Source organism: Triticum dicoccoides, chromosome 6A, assembly GCF_002162155.2.
Source record: "Triticum dicoccoides isolate Atlit2015 ecotype Zavitan chromosome 6A, WEW_v2.0, whole genome shotgun sequence".
Classification (NCBI taxonomy): Eukaryota; Viridiplantae; Streptophyta; class Magnoliopsida; order Poales; family Poaceae; genus Triticum; species Triticum dicoccoides.
Window position 1 is genome coordinate 631,781,736 of NC_041390.1, and position 16,733 is coordinate 631,798,468.

The 16,733-nt window shown below is 44.4% G+C and overlaps 2 protein-coding genes and 1 long non-coding RNA gene across 3 annotated transcripts; 1 reads left to right on the forward strand and 2 right to left on the reverse strand.

Moving 5' to 3' along the window:
* The first annotated feature begins 2,208 nt into the window (after positions 1–2,208).
* LOC119318722 (sucrose synthase 7-like) lies at positions 2,209–6,414 on the forward strand. The gene is made up of 16 exons (XM_037593316.1): positions 2,209–2,328; positions 2,429–2,719; positions 2,829–3,021; positions 3,120–3,238; positions 3,327–3,543; positions 3,639–3,734; positions 3,819–3,995; positions 4,089–4,205; positions 4,302–4,468; positions 4,545–4,769; positions 4,876–5,197; positions 5,285–5,529; positions 5,628–5,766; positions 5,852–5,943; positions 6,032–6,055; positions 6,156–6,414. The coding sequence occupies exons 1-16, from the start codon at positions 2,210–2,212 to the stop codon at positions 6,217–6,219; spliced, it is 2,607 nt and encodes an 868-aa protein (XP_037449213.1). The 5' UTR covers position 2,209; the 3' UTR covers positions 6,220–6,414.
* LOC119318723 lies at positions 2,564–3,712 on the reverse strand. The gene is made up of 3 exons (XR_005154221.1): positions 3,291–3,712; positions 2,807–3,200; positions 2,564–2,704 (listed from the first exon to the last, which is right to left on the reverse strand). It is a non-coding gene; the product is annotated as an uncharacterized LOC119318723 (long non-coding RNA).
* A 244-nt stretch (positions 6,415–6,658) lies between the features above and the next one.
* LOC119318721 (protein argonaute 1C-like) lies at positions 6,659–13,329 on the reverse strand. Its single transcript, XM_037593315.1, has 23 exons — positions 13,159–13,329; positions 12,399–12,842; positions 12,066–12,274; positions 11,825–11,974; positions 11,596–11,729; positions 11,324–11,433; positions 11,096–11,202; positions 10,861–10,999; positions 10,664–10,780; positions 10,445–10,552; positions 10,168–10,239; positions 9,325–9,447; positions 8,989–9,154; positions 8,752–8,873; positions 8,535–8,672; positions 8,283–8,425; positions 8,146–8,208; positions 8,005–8,068; positions 7,786–7,921; positions 7,584–7,657; positions 7,344–7,438; positions 7,241–7,272; positions 6,659–7,122 (listed from the first exon to the last, which is right to left on the reverse strand). The coding sequence occupies exons 2-23, from the start codon at positions 12,807–12,809 to the stop codon at positions 6,905–6,907; spliced, it is 2,931 nt and encodes a 976-aa protein (XP_037449212.1). The 5' UTR covers positions 12,810–12,842; positions 13,159–13,329; the 3' UTR covers positions 6,659–6,904.
* Between the last annotated feature and the right edge of the window lie 3,404 nt (positions 13,330–16,733).

A 16,733-nucleotide genomic window follows, 5' to 3' on the forward strand; every position in this document is an offset into this window, starting at 1 on the left:
GGACGAAATGACATTCGTGGAAGTCATGGCAAAAGAAAAAAAATTGATGTTCCAAAAATGCTAGTTTCGAAAACATTTTGGAGTGCTGATTTTGTATATTTTTTGCCACATCTTACAAGAACGTCATTTTGTGCCGAATTTTGTAAGAATGCAAAATATTTGTCAAAGTCTACCATACAAAACATTTTATTTTTTTTACTGTTTGCCGTGGAGCATTTGAGCTCGGGTGCAGAATAGGACTTCCGCTTGATGATCTGCTTTGTTGGCTCTGCTTGATAAAAGCCTGGTCCTTTCTAGTGGGCCATTCATTTAGGTGCTGTTTGTTTGTCTGGGCCTGCTTCTCTTCTTTTGCTGCTCTGGCCCATCGAAGACAGATTTCAACTGCTTTCATTCGAGAAAAAACATAATTCTGACCGTTGAAAGAACACATGGAAATTTCCTCATGGACTAATTTGCATTATATACCGAGAATAATATATACTATTATTTTTTTAGTCCAGAATCATGCAAGGGAAATTCACCTCTTTAATCTTACAAACAGTTGAAAGTTCACATGTGGTGCAAACAAACCACATGTGTTTCACAATAATTCATGTGTTTTTCATTTTATTTCAGGTATAACACGCAGTCATACCTAAAAATCGGCCAAATTTCTGAAGCGAGACTGTTTTTTTTTAGAAAAGGAGGATGACCCCCGGCTTCTGCATTTGGGAGATGCATGCGGTTATTTTATTAATTATTCTTGAGGATCTTACAAAGTAGTACAACAATATGCCTGAATCCACCATCTTGGCAACATTTGCCGCTACTCCAATCCATATGATGAAGGGGTGCAAGCTGGGCCAAATACCCAGACCTCTCACCTAAGCCTAACATCTAAAGCCGTAGGCTCCGACCGAGCCACATACCGGGTCCGGGGCACGAACCGGTCCGACACACTCACATGTGCCGTCGCCGCCATTTTTCACTGTCCATCTTCAGAGTAGATTGAGGTGCCAACCTTGACAGGTGCCTCCGAGCAGATTGAGGTGCCAACCTTAACAGGTGCCTCCGCCATCGATGCCACCATGACGCCAAACGACGACCTCCACCTACGCGAGTCCATCTCCAAGCAACGGACGCAGATCCATGCTAGGATAAGGCCGCACCACCGCCGTCGCCCACCACCCACAAGCGCCACCTAGCCCCAAGGTTCCCAAAGCGGCGCCTTTAAGAAGGGAACACGCCGTGAGCGCCGTCGCCGCCCATCTGAAGCGAGACTGTTATAAATTATTATTTCCACTATTATATTTTCTACTCCCTCCATTCACAAATGTAAGAAGTTTTAAGTTTTTGGAGAATCAGATGTATATAGACACATTGTTATCTTATTTTCACTTATTTTAGTCCATATGTAATCCATATTGAAATATCCAACTTATGTTTATGAACAATGGGAGTAATTAATCACTAGCATGTTAATATGACACTCGTCCTACATCATCTATTTACAGATTGAAGGGGGAATAACATGCGTTTTTTTACAAACAATGCTAATTAATCTGTTTCCAGGAGTTTGTAGACATTTTTGAAGATATAATGACAATATAAATGCCAATGGATATATACATTTCACTCCAAAGATACAAGGAATACTTATATTTAGAAGGAAAAAAAATTCAGGACTCTTCACATGGTGAACTTTTTCAGTGCACGAGTGCATAGAATACAAGACTCTGCCTGTAAAGGTAGAAACCCAAAAGGCTAGGTAAAAGGTAACCTAGCTAGCTTAGTTATCTATGCCATCACGCCAAAGCAAACCTCACAGCCAACAAATCTTCTCCTTCTTTCTTCTACTGTCTCCTCTTAATTTTACTGCATTTACAAAGAGTTCATAAAATCATTTCTTTTTCTTTTTTCACGGATGATTAATTGAATCTTGCATGTCATGATTTGTAACACATGTAAATAAATCGATTAATAATAAGGGAGGGGAACAAAATAAATGCCTTGCTTAAAGTGTGACCCATCCTTCTTCTTTCCTTTGCTTCCTCTCCTTCCTCTCTTGCCTTTCATCTTCCTCATCTCCTCTGAAAGAGACAGACACAGAGACAGAGACAGGGGAGAGCATAATTAGTTAACTTGCTTCCATCTTCCTCCCCTTGCCTATAAACTTGCCTTGCCATCACAGAACACCACCAAGCCAAACCATCTCCACCTCAGCTCAGCCATGGCCTCCTCCTCCTCCTCCTCCTCCTACATGCCCCTCAGGAGGTCCGACAGCGTCGCCGACATGATGCCCGAGGCGCTGCGCCAGAGCCGCTACCAGATGAAGAGGTGCTTCCAGAGGTACCACAAGTCCACAAAACACTCCTTTCTTTCTTTCTCTGAAATGTATGCAAACAAACACCCACATGCATGACGGATCGTTCCTTGCTCTGCTCTGCAGGTACGTCTCCAAGGGCAGGAGGCTGATGAAGAACCAGCAGCTGATGGAGGAGCTGGAGGCGTCGGCGGGCGACGACAAGCCCGAGAAGGCCAGGCTCGCCGAGGGCTTCCTCGGCTACGTCATCTGCTCCACGCAGGAGGCCGTCGTGCTCCCTCCCCTCGTCGCCTTCGCCGTCCGGACCAACCCCGGCGTCTGGGAGTTCATCAGGGTCCACTCCGGGGACCTCTCCGTCGAGGAGATCACGCCGTCCGCTTACCTCAAGTGCAAGGAGACCCTCTACGACGAAAAATGGTACCGCATCATCAATTCATCTATACATACTGCAAGAAAGAGAGAAACCTGATGAGCAAAATGTTAGTAGAACCCATGCTTGATTACCTGCTGCTGCTGTTTTCTTCAGGGCGCGCGACGACAACTCGCTGGAGGTCGATTTCGGCGCGCTGGACCTCTCCACGCCTCACCTGACGCTGCCGTCGTCCATCGGGAACGGGATGCAGTTCGTCTCCCGGTTCATGTCTTCGAAGCTGAGCGGCAAGCCGGAGAGCATGAAGCCACTGCTGGACTACCTGCTAAATCTGAACTACCGTGGCGAGGTAAGCAACAACTAAGCATGCATGTTGATTGATCGTTCCATTCGGCATGGTCAGTGTCGACGGTAGAATGAGCTCGGCCTCTCCTCACTATCATGCAGAAACTGATGATCAGCGACACCCTCGACACCACCGACAAGCTTCAGACAGCATTGCTTCTCGCGGAGGTCTTCGTCGCCAGCCTGGAGAAGAGCACGCCGTACCAGCAGTTTGAACAAAGGTAAATGGCAGGATATTTTGTTATAATCAGACATCTACATACATATTTATACCTGACCGATCGACGATATGGTCGCCGGCCGTTGCAGGTTTCAGGAGTGGGGTTTGGAGAAGGGGTGGGGTGACACTGCCGAAACATGCAGAGAAACACTCAACTTCCTCTCTGAAGTGCTCCAGGCGCCGGATCCTATCAACATGGAGAAGTTCTTCAGCAGGGTGCCATCGGTGTTCAACATCGTCATCTTCTCCATCCATGGCTACTTTGGTCAAGAGAAGGTCCTTGGGTTGCCAGATACCGGCGGTCAGGTACGGTGATCCTTATATCACACTGGCAGATAACCCTGAATCCACAATTATCAATGCTTGAAACAGAAGCCAACATTTCGATCTTTCCTTGACAGGTGGTTTACATCCTGGACCAAGTTAGAGCTCTTGAAGAGGAACTTCTACAAAGAATCAAGCGGCAGGGCCTGAATGTTACCCCGAAGATTCTTGTGGTAAACTTCGATCGCCTTCATTAAACTACCATGACCTAACACTGTCAGGAGGAAGCTTCTGACAGCTGCTCGAACATCTTGCAGTTAACAAGACTCATACCGGACGCAAAGGGAACCAAGTGCAACGTTGAGCTTGAACCGGTTGAGCACACAAAGCATTCGAGCATCCTCCGTGTGCCATTCAAGACTGATGATGGGAAAGATCTTCACCAGTGGGTCTCCCGGTTTGACATTTATCCTTACCTGGAGAGATATGCTCAGGTATGTAAGCTAGGAATTTCCTAGGTACTGACATCACCTTGTGAATGAACTGAATGTGACACTGATAACAAACCTTTATCGTGGTGGTTTCAGGATTCTTCTGTCAAAATTCTTGACATTCTGGAGGGGAAGCCAGACATGGTCATCGGCAATTACACCGATGGCAATCTAGTAGCATCCCTCTTGTCGAGCAAGCTAGGGGTTACCCAGGTGAAATGAGCCATCAAAATGGAATTCTGAAAAGAATGTTCTTCTGTCACCAGCCAAATCTGACATGACATTACCAAAAAATTCATCAACCGACAGGGAACGATTGCACATGCTCTTGAGAAGACAAAGTACGAGGATTCAGATGTCAAGTGGAGAGAAATGGACCAGAAGTATCACTTCTCCTGCCAGTTCACTGCCGACATGATTGCCATGAACACTAGCGACTTCATCATCGCTAGCACATACCAAGAAATAGCTGGAAGGTTAGTCACGCAACATCATGCACTGTGTCTCAGCAATATCATGCAACTGATCCCAGGAATCCCTGACAAAATGCAGCAAAGACAAACCTGGCCAGTATGAGAGCCACTACGCCTTCACAATGCCAGGGCTGTGTCGCTACGCCACAGGCGTCAACGTCTTTGACCCCAAGTTCAACATCGCCGCCCCTGGTGCTGATCAATCTGTTTACTTTCCCTTCACGCAAAAGCAGGCACGGCTGACAGACTTGCACCCCCAAATCGAGGAGCTACTCTACAGCAAGGAGGACAATGATGAGCACTTGTAAGTATATTGCTAATAACTCTGACAAACATGAATTGGCTTTTTTATTTACCATTTGACAAACATTAATTGCTAATAACTCTGAACTGTGATATGATTGAACCAGAGGGTACCTAGGGGACAGAAGCAAGCCAATCATTTTCTCGATGGCAAGGCTCGACAAGGTGAAGAACATTACTGGGCTGGTCGAGTGGTATGGTGAGAACAAGAAGCTCAGGGACCTTGTCAACCTGGTCATCGTTGGGGGGCTCCTGGAACCTTCACAGTCAAACGACAGAGAAGAGATCGAGGAGATCAACAAGATGCACAGCTTGATGGACAAGTACCAGCTCAAGGGACAGATCCGCTGGATCAAAGCACAGACCGAGCGCGTGCGCAACGGCGAGCTGTACCGTTGCATTGCAGACACCAGGGGCGCCTTCGTTCAGGTAAAAACCCTCAAATACAGTTATGCTCCCAATACTTTAATCATGAAACACAAGCACTGACTATGTGACTGAAACTCTATCTTCCAGCCTGCACTCTATGAGGCATTCGGACTAACAGTCATCGAGGCAATGAACTGCGGGCTGCCAACCTTCGCGACAAATCAAGGAGGACCAGCAGAAATCATCGTCAATGAGGTTTCGGGTTTCCACATCAACCCGCTCAACGGCAAGGAGGCAAGCGACAAGATAGCAGCCTTCTTTCAGAAATGCAAGGAGGACCCCACCTACTGGAACAAAATGTCCACTGCTGGACTCCAGCGCATCTATGAGTGGTACTGTACAACCATCATCTTAGAAATAAAATGCACTTATGGACATCTATGCTTCTTCTTCACAAAATAATTTAATAATGTCTTGTCTGTGATTGTAGTTATACGTGGCAGATTTACGCAACTAAAGTTCTGAACATGGGGTCGATGTACGGCTTCTGGAGGACTCTGAACAAGGAAGAGAGACAGGCCAAACAGCTCTACCTACAGATGTTCTACAACCTTCAGTTCAGGCAGCTGGTAAGTTGAGAAAAACCAGCACAAGACCAACACAACAGAACCCAACCCAATTTTCACTGATGTCATCTGTTACTACTGTTTTCAGGTGAAGACTGTCCCGAAGGTGGGCGAACAACCCGCACAGCCTACGAGGGGAAGCACGGCGCCCGCTAGGATTGCGCCGAGGCCAAGAGAAAGGCAAGTGTGCCCGCTGTTACGAAATTTACTGAAGAGACCGCGGGGGAGCAGCTAACTGACCTGACCGTTTGTTGTTTCGACTCTTCAGAAGGCCACAGACGAGGATTCAGAGGTGAGACTTGCCATCAATCATCAAGCTGCAAAACAGCAAAAGAAGCATCAGGTCACATTTGCATAAAACTGATTAATATTTGAATAATGTGATTGTGCAGGATCGCGACCAACTTATTCGGCCCAGTGCTCCCAGCCTCCAACTTCTCCCAGGATGCAGCCTGAAGTGAAGACCAAACACCATAAACCAGAACTGTGCTTGCTTGAGTGAGAAGTGTGTTGCACCCTGTTCCTGTGTGTGTGCCATTGATTTGGAAAGTTCCAATGAAACTGGAACTGTCCATGATGATTGTGAGGGTAATGCAAAGTGTGAAGAAAAGGGGAAATGTGAGCCCTGCACTCATTATGAGTGAAGCAACAGCAGTTAACTGCTTCTGCATCATGCAAAAGCAACAAATACTGATAACTTATCAGTGATAACACAACAACATAAAGCAAGTATCACCATTGACAGCAGAGCAGAACTAGCAAAGCTCAAAAACGGCTACAGGAACTAACTTGCAAACTTACACTTGACAGTCGACACCTCTCCACCGCACATTCATTCTCGACGTCGCCAAGATAGAGCCAAGTGATTTTAGTAAAGCAGCAAAAAGAAGAAGAATAACAGCGCAAGCCGTGGCTTGAATGCTCGGGTTTTCAAGCTCCAGGCCCTTAAAAAGTACTCAAGATTCAACATTTACAACATAACAAAGTACACACATAGATGGTACTTAAGCAAACATAGACCAGCATAGTACGGCGCACGAGACAGCGGCTGGCGGATTATTACTACTTTCTTCACATAATTACAATGACAAGGGGCGACACGCCGACTTAAGGAGCATTTTAAGCTCCGCCTTCATGGGCTTCAGCAGTAGAACATGACGTTCTTCACATTGTCCTTCAGAGCTGGAAGGGGCTTAACAGCTGCACCGCCGGGGGCCCGAGTACCACGTGACGCCGACGAGCCGGACGTCGGTCCACGCCCACCGGGCCCACTTGCCATAGAGCCACTGTCGGAGCTCTCTGGCTCCATGTAGAAACGGGCACGGAAGGCGGCCAGATGAGCATAGTATGCAGGTGGAACTGCAGTGGAACAATTCAGGAAAGATGGCTTCAGTAAGGAGACAAAGCGGTAGAAATATTTTTCACCGAAACAAGGCAGTGGAACTTTGAGAGTGATCCCTGGAAGAAGGTGACTTACCAATCGACACCGAACGAGTGCACCTCGCGTAGCTGCAGAAGTGACGCAAGTTAGAAAGTAATTTTCAGTAAAAAAAAAATCACTGAAGGAGAGGGGGGCTCACGTGTAGCAGAGGTTGTTGGTAAGCGTCTGCAGTCCGTCAGCCGTGAAGTTGTTCTCGTCCCACAAGACATGATAATGAGCAGGGCGGCTGGTGCCCTAGAAGAGACAAGAGGATATTATATAGATTGTCTGTTGGATCATTAGATCACAAGATGCAGAGGCCGGGGTTTTTTCCCCCTTTTCAAAAAAAAAAAAAAAAGATCACAAGATGAGATGTAAGCAAATTCTGTCTGGTGATTACCTTGATGCCAGCATGGCTGCACAAGTAGAAGTCAAATTCAGTCGGATGACAGATCTTCGTGTCCACCACAGTACCTTCAGATGTAGAGCATGGGGGGAAGGAAGGAAGCCCATTTTGAGACGAGTCAGCAGCAGCAGAGTACATTGGCGAAACTATATATAGTAGCAATGTGTGGTATGAGTTGTTTAGAAAATGTATGCACCTGGGAGTATGTTCCCACTCCTGTCCATCGAGTTCTTATCATTGTGATTGTGCGCAAATAGTCTCGTGTGGTGGCGTTTCTGAACCACGATGAAAGTCACCTGTGGTTGGTAGTTTGCCTCCAGGGAAGCACAGGCCTGGGTCACACACAATGAGATTAGGATCTAATGGAAGCATCTGAATACGGATAAATAAAGAACTGGATAAAGTAGGTATTTACTTTTCGGATCGCATTGAGTTCAAACAACAGAACTTGGTAAAACTGGCCCTCGCTAACACCGTCCCTGATAAAGGTATAGAAGACAGGGCATCAGTGAAAGCAGACAGCACATGACCTGGTGTTCTCTGATTGGGCACAAACCTGTAAAATATTATCCGCTGAGGCTTCTCACCAGTTGATTTCTTAAAGGATATAAGTAGCTCCCTGCATTATTGTAGTGTACTGAATTGTTAGCAGTGTTCATATCGAAGAACTATTAAAATAGACGAGCAGCGTACCTAATCATGCCACTACTGACTGGTCCTTTCTGTGGATCTTGCCGGACCTTGTACAAATCCTCTATCAGCTCTTGCCGGTGCGCCTGAGCAGAAACTAACCCCGCGTACCTCGTAACCTCGGGCCAATCTTGGGAGGCTACAACCTACAAGACAGCACACAGTGACTGATCAGCAGAATACCAAACCCCTCTTGCAAAAAAAAAGTCAAATACTCGAGAACAGGTAGTCAGGTACTAATATTTTTCAACTTACAGCAGCAATTGAGGGACTGCTGTCCTCGCCAGGATGTGGATGGGTCACATCAGCACCAAATATGATTGTAGGTCTATCGGTGACCAGAGGAATACGCCTCGACAATGCATCCACCAGCACAGTGTTCCTGCCCCCCACCTTACAAAGCGAAAACAGGATAAGGAACATGGAACAAAGATGTAAATTGTGAAGAAAAGCAGCATCAGGGCACACTAACCTTGACATTTATCTTCAGTGCAATATTTGCATAAATTTGCTTGTTCAATTTGAACACCTGCTTTGTGCAACAGCATTGTGAAACTATTCCAAGATCTATTTCGCACACGCGCTTCAAATCACCTAACATCAGATAAAGAAACAAGTAACTGTAACAACGAACATCATGAATGTGCACAACAATAGTGAGAATTCAACAATAAACAGTAAACTTAGGAAGGTTGCATTTGTCAGATACCATAAAGCGAGCCGTTGTTATCAGGAAGGATTCCAATAAGCAGATCGAGCTCCCGGCGCTGGGGTCCAAGAATGTTCATTGCCTCATGGTACCGAGCTTTGAGAGCTCGCTCCACTTGATCCGGACGTGCACTCATAGGTGGGAGAACAGGCTCCAGAGCGAAGTCCTATCATGATGATGCATGATACTGTTACTGCTGCAGAAGACTAGATGAAGAAGGCTCAAAGTACAAAGCCTACGATTCATGTTGATGATTTTATATCTATGGATCTTGGTGTGATTCCTTCATGCTGATATGCGCATTAATTTTGCAGGAAGCATGCCAAGAATACTTGCCATTCCCGAGTCTTGGCACATCTGAGCAAGTTGATGGCAGAAATCACGAGCAAGCTTGTCCGGCACATTGCGGGCAAAATTGACGCACATCCAGCTTCTGACTTTGCCACCATTTACCATTTTCTGGTTATGAAAAATGAAAAGGGGCATTAGATATTTATGGAGAATAAACAAATATATACGTCTATTTGGTTAACGAAACTTGGTCAGTGCTGAAAACCAATCGACTTTCAGGGGAAAAATCTGACATCAACTGATTGATGTTGGGCAGAAACTTCAGATGAAAAGAACTGTCAGTTACAAAACACTATCTTTTCAATACTCATTTGTTTTGTATTGTGCAATTCAACAGATAAGGCATGTAAGCACAGTCTTCTGACTTCCGTTTTTTTTGTAGGGCTAAGATGAAGCAAAAGTAAGAAACGGGTAGATCAAAACCAGGAGCTGCTAAGGTCAAACTTTCTAGCTGGAAAGCTGCGTATCACGAAGCTTGCCAACATAAAAAAAAATGCAGGGCGCAAAGGCCGTGGTTCATAGGAGCTGTTGACATGCACAGTACTGCTTCAGTGTTTCTGAAGCAAGTTGCTTGCAAACAACTTGGCTAAGAGTTGTTTATTCAATCTTTGCTAGTTGTTGGCTGGGCACAAAGTCTAACTAGCAAGTTATTTGATTCAATCTTCAGTTGGTTCCCCTTTTGGTTCCCTCCCTTTCGGTTATTTCCATCTATCAGAGATGAGGCTACTTTAGAGTCAAGTCAGCAAAAAAAAAAAAAAAAAGATAGCCTTTGTTCCCAAAACAAAAGATGAGTGAACTTTGTGAAGAGAAGAATATTTATGTGATTACCTTGTTCATCATATTCCACTGACCAACTCTAGGTATACAATCCTTTTCTCTACCAGTCTCGTTGTACTTAAGCTGCATCAAGAGAAAAGGTGGCATAAAGCATGTCTGTAAAGTCGAAAGTTTACAGGGAAAGCAGCTTAAGGCATCACTTTCTGTAACAGCCAATGAGCCAAAGAGAGGATGCCCCATTCGCTTAGCGCAACTGCACTGCCGGGAGATGACAAAGGGTACACCGGCGAAATAGCGAGTAAAATTCACAATAAGTGGGACGACCTACCCGTGGGGCCGGTAAAATCCGTGCATCTACCGATGCCAGACGATCGCTAATCTTAATGCCGAACTCTTTCGCATAAGGATCCTCTTGATAAGCATTGTGTTTGACCATCTGTGTTTCGAATAAACAAAACAAAAAAGAGGGGCAAGAGTTATGTACTGAAGTTGCACCAACAATTATATGTAGAAACACATCAGACATGAAAAGCAAGAAATTTCATGCCTGGGTTATATCACGCTCCCGGTCGCGCGGGTACTGACATGTCTCATCCAAGAGAGCTCTTATCTGATTCTGGTTTAACCTCTTGGAGTACCTCTGCCCCTCCACTATTTTGCAGACCTGAACAAGCTCAACTGTAGTCAGAACATATCCAAATGAAAATGGTTTGAACATTTAATTGCTTTGGGCACTTGGCTTACCTCCATAGGCAAGTAATTTGGACGCTGCTGATTGCCAACTTGGAGGCAAGGCAGGTATGTGTGCTGGATCGCAAAGCCGTATGTCTCCTGAAAGTATTGTACGACTGACTTTACTGTGCCCCCTTCGTCAACAGGAAAACTGCGGCATGAAGAACATCAGATCATTTTCAGGGAATACAGAAATAGAATCACAGGGGTAAATGCTTTCTGAAAACATCATAACAAACTTGCATACGTTAGCTCTCGAGTTGCCTGAGTTGTCAGACCAGATATCCGGTACTTCCTTCGCATGTTGCCACGATGAGTAACTTCCACCTTTACTCCTCTCAACGCCTTCTTGATCTATGGTATCAACAAGAGCACAGAAATAAGTTTTGGAACAGTAGGCATTAAGCATATTTTAGCTCAAGAAACCCACATTTTATTTGCTCTTGTAATAGGAAATTTAGTTTAGTAAGAAGACCTTGACACGTTCGGCGTCTGAGAGGGGTCTCGAATGGATGTCAGAACGCAGCAGCTGCGCGGCGTAATCTATTACAGGCAATGGCTCAATGAAAGCTGTCGCTGACATATCTGCAAAAGCACAAGAGGAAAAATGAGGAGAAATAAATACATTTTCTCTCAAATGGAACAGACAAAGCCGGATTAGTAATTCATGCAGAACATAATATGACAGAGAAGATTCCAGTGGTGAGATTCTTTCATGTGACAGAGAAGAGGACGGAGAGAGTTTACCGATATTGAGTGACAGGCCCATCTGAGTAGGCCGAATGCTCTGGTAAAACCCGCGCCAGCTCTCTAATCCGTCGCCGAGGGGCTGCCTCCTGCCCAGGTCGGGCGAAAAGAAGGACCGTCCAAACGGCGCATATCTGTCAGAAATACCAATTAGAGATATTACCATATTCATTTCTTAAACAAATGACCGCTGTCAAATATATAACTGGCGCGTCTGCGTCGTTACAACCTTGCAGAGGGCAGCTCCCGCAGCACAATGTCAAGAACCTGCAACGCCTCCTGAGGAGCTTCCGCATGCCTCCCGGCCAGAAACATCCCGAGGCGATGGAGGTCGGCTCGTGCGGCAAACTTAATCACCACCTTGAAATTCCTCTGTCGCCTGAATCAAATGGAAGAAGAGAATACATACAGAAACACTGAGCACATACAGACCAGGGGACAAAATAAATATGGACTGTGAAATGGCAGACCTTTGTGCGCCGGAGCCGTCGTGGTCGTCAAGCAGAGTGATCTGGAACTCCTTGGAAGCGAACGGCAACGGGCCCGCCGTGTAGAGGCTCTTCCTGCCGTCGTACGCCGGCAGCCTCCCGCCGAGGTAGGCCGCCCTGTGCAGGCTCACCAGCTCGTTGATGACCGCCCGGTTGACGACGCGCGAGGTGACCTCCGGGGTGATCGAAACCTGCGGTTGAAATTCAGTTAACTAGTTTTGGCAGGACAGTAACAAAAAATAAAAGTACCTAGATCACAAGTCACAAGGATAATATTATTGTAAATAAATAAAATCAAGAGAGCAGCAGACGCACATCGTAGTGGTGGAGGTCCTTGTCCGGCAGCTGTGCGATGAAATGGTTGGCCTTGACCAGGCACCTGGTGCCGGCGCTGCCCTTGCCCGGCCGCGGCGGGAACCGGATAGCCTTGCTCGACGCCGGGATCGCGGCCTCGGCCTGCGAAGTTTCTTCCATTGCTTGGCGCAGCTCGGGAGGCAGGCGGCCCAACGGCCCTGCGGCGGGAGCGGACGAGGGACCGGCGCCACGGGCAGCACGGCCCCTGCCTCTGCCGGCGGCCGCATCGTGTCTTGGCTGCTGCGGCGGGGCGCCGCGCCCTCCCCCTTGCGGCTGCTGCTGCAGAGGGAATGGGCCTCCGGGGCGCGGGCCCTCGGCGGCGGCGGCAGGAGGAGGATACTGCTGCTGCGGCCTTCCCCTCCGTGACCCCATGGATTCCGGCGAATCGAATCGGGGACTGCAAGTCTGCAAAAGATGGATGAATAGATTAGAGTACAACTTATCCGATGTCCACACTGGAAAAGTAGGCTATCATAAATGTGAGGGAGTAAAACAAACTTGAGAGAATCAATCATCCAATCCGTACTAGTGATCATGGATCGATCCTAATAGCAAGTAATAGAGTGTTGATGGAAACCAAGCAAGGAACAAGATAAGATACTAAGATGAAATTGTTTGTCGGAAAACCAAACAAACAAAAAGGAAGAAGATTGGATTGATGGCATGCTCTGGAGGCAGTAGAAAGAAGGAAAGAAAGAAAGAAAGAAAGAAAGAAGATTACCTAGCGATTGCTTTGGTGGGAGTCGGATGAACTTCTACGTGCTGGTGGTGGGAGAAAGAGGCTCCCTCGCTGGAGTCAGAGTGGTGGGAGAAAGAGGAAAGTAGAAGTGCAAGTGCCTCCTACATCGCACTTGGAAAGAGGAAAGTCAGAAGACTCAGAGAAAGAGAGACTGAGTGGAGTGGAACGTGTCGACTCCTCCCTCCACCGTCCAGCAAGTGCATGATGTGATGGGATAGAGTATGCTGACATGTTGCGCACGTGTCGACTCCTCCCTCCACCGTCCCCTCCAGCCTGGCATCCATATCCCTACATTTCACCACTCTATTAGGGACAGTATCGCCCTTGGACTCTACTGGACTGGAGTGTCGGCACCTATCTTTTCTTTTTAATACCAATAATTTTACTCATTTGTATTTTCAATTTTACTTGTCATATTATTCCAAATCTTCATGTTTCATACACCCAAATCTCAGAGCAACATAATGTTTCATCTACTAACTAGTATTGATAATTGTTGGCCCATACGCATAACACGGGTCCACCAAAAGCACGCACGGACTGCAAAACTATATCTCGTCATCAAATTCCACAGTAAAGGGCTGGTCTGTTAGCGCACATTTAAAGGAAAAGCAAAAGCAAATGAGAGATAAGACCAAATGTAATCAAATACATTATTTTATAACATTTTTTAATTCTTTATTAACAATTTTCAACTACCTGGTTAACATTTATCTAGTACAAGGTCAACATTTTTCTGTACATATTCATATAATATATCTAAGATATTTCATAGTAAGTTACATGAAAAAATTACATATGAACTCATAGTTTTTTTATATTTGTGAAATACGTACATATTTCAACGTAAAAAAGAGCATACTCAAAATATTGTATATACTATCTAAAAATTAGTATATATACTACCTAATCATTATTATATACTACATACTACACGTACATACTCTCCATTTTGACAGATACTACATACAACATACAAAACGCAAGTGGTGGTAACTACCACTGCTTGTAGGAAACATTTGTCCTATATATATATATATATATATATATAAGAAAATGGTTGTGTACTCCTGGGAGTACGTACTCCCGCTTCTCATATACCACATAGATGAATCTTTTATACCACTTTATTATTTTTAATATACTTCATTAGTAATTATTAGATACCCCAAAATGAGTTCCATGAAAAAATTCATGTGAGTCTACATATTTTTAAATGTTTACGTATATACTGATGTGTTTGTACGTGAAAAATGTATATTACAAAAAGTACATCGCAGATGATATTTTTTCAACAAAACTCGTATTGGGGTATCTTAGAATATTTAATGAAGTATATTGAGAATAATAAAGAGATATAATTAATGCGTATATGAGGTATATTGAGAATGGGAGTACATACTCCCAGAAGTACAGAAGAGGCTTGCTAAAGTGAGCCTGAGCGCATTGTATTTTATCCTACGCTCCGCCCCATTGAGCGCACCCAGTTGCCCGCTCAGCTAAGCCATTCTCAAGTTAACCCCACCACGTCATACAGATGGTAAATATTTTAATTTGGTTACCTTATTTAGCGGGCTTTTTACTAGGGTGCGAAACGAGAATGCAGGGTGTAGGGGGTGGAATACTTATGGTAAATCTTTTAGTTCTGTTACTATGTTTGCCAATTTTTTTACTAATGTAGGAAACGAAAATGTTAAACTGGGCCGGTGCATGCAGATGGTAAAGTATTTTTTTACTAGACTTAAGAGCTAACGGACTAAACCACCCGTGGTTCTTTGTTTGGTAAAGTACTTTCTTCCATTATCGCCTATTCTATTCATTTTACTGCCAATAATTAGTAACTTCCCAAGTGGGGCATATGTGGACCAATGCCATATGATGGTAACCAAATTAATCTTGTTACTATTTCTTCAAGTAGTTTTACCCTCGACTAACTAATCAGCGGGGATGGCGGAGAAGCGGGGCGTACGCGCATACTATGGTAATCAAATTAATTCCGTTACTAGTTTTTCAACCAGTTTTACCATCAACTAACTAATCGGTGGGGAGAACTGGAGCGACCCGCGCACCTAATTAGGCCAGCGCGTAGGTATTCTGCGCGCTCGCTTACTTTAGCGACACACACACTAGTTGAATGCCCGTGCGTTGCTACGGATCAACAAATGAATCTATGGCAAGCCCTGGGCTACTGGTCTTTGGTCATTGCGACGTCTCTTCGATATGTTGTCACCCCTGCTCCGAATATGCCATGATTCTCCAAGTCCAACAAACTCCTGTTGCTATTCCCAGCCCCACTCCAAATTTTCATGACTTTTCTCCAAGTATGCCAAATTCATTCCCAATGTCACTAACTTCAGATGTCCTGTGACCTCCCACCACAACATCCGAGCAATTCAACTGATACCCAATTATGTTTTTTTTGCAACGTTATATACCTAATAGAAGATAATCCGTGCCTGGTCCAAAATGATCACCTCCGGTTCATCATGTTCAGCTCCATTGCAGTCTGAAGTTCAACCATTCACCTAATTTTGTTAGGTTGTAAAAACGATAACATGCTAATAAGATAATCTTGAGGAAATTACTGCAACACAAGGGAGGTCAAGATTTGTAGTAAATTCTACGGTAATCAAGCCATATGGTGAGAATTATCGACTTTGACCATTTCATTTCCATTGGAGTATCACTACATCCAGCGATGGTGATAAGCAATAGCTGATGAAATGCATACCATTTAACAGGACAAAAAGTCACTTGTGTTAATCTGGCCAATGGGTACTCCTGGTCTCCCTTGCAAAAATCACTTGTGTTAATCTGACCAATGGGTACTCTTGGTTTTCTTATGTTCCTGTTCACAAAGAGAAGTCAGAAATGCATGTGTGCTGAGAAGTTGAAGTTACTCTTTTGATATTCCCAAAAGAATGCTATCATATTGCATCATAATTTTAAAACTCTATCCGAATTAAGGAATCAGGCGCAGAACAACACCAGCAAAACTATAAGCAAAGATGAAGTTTCTATTAAAACAAGACATCAAGTATTACATAAGTCTTCCAATGAAGAAAATCAAACGGTCTGGCAGAATAATTATTTAGACCATAGTTTGATCAGATTTAACCAAAATTCAAAAAATTGAAATAATTATTTAGTAACACTAATATTCTTGAATAATTATGTAGTAACATTAGTACTTCTTGAATAAGTAGTTTGACCAGATTTAACCAATTTTTTTTTAAAAAACTGAAATTTGACCATATCTTTTTTTCCTTTTGGAATTTGAGGATTCTAAAAAATTGCAAACAGGCCGTAGGCAGTCTCCATCGGATGCGGATTTTCGTGCTGAATTTTTTGATATATTATACTTTTTTTCCGACATCGTATGCAAAAGTTATAGCCATTGTATATTTTCCCTACACTTTTTGCAAAACATGTCCAAATTTAAAGTTTTCAAATTTTCCTAACTAGTAGATGTAGTAATATAACTACCTCTCGAAGGATTTTATTTTTTGAAGTTTTTATCATTTTCTTTTGATTTTTTTCAAAACTAAAATGGTGAT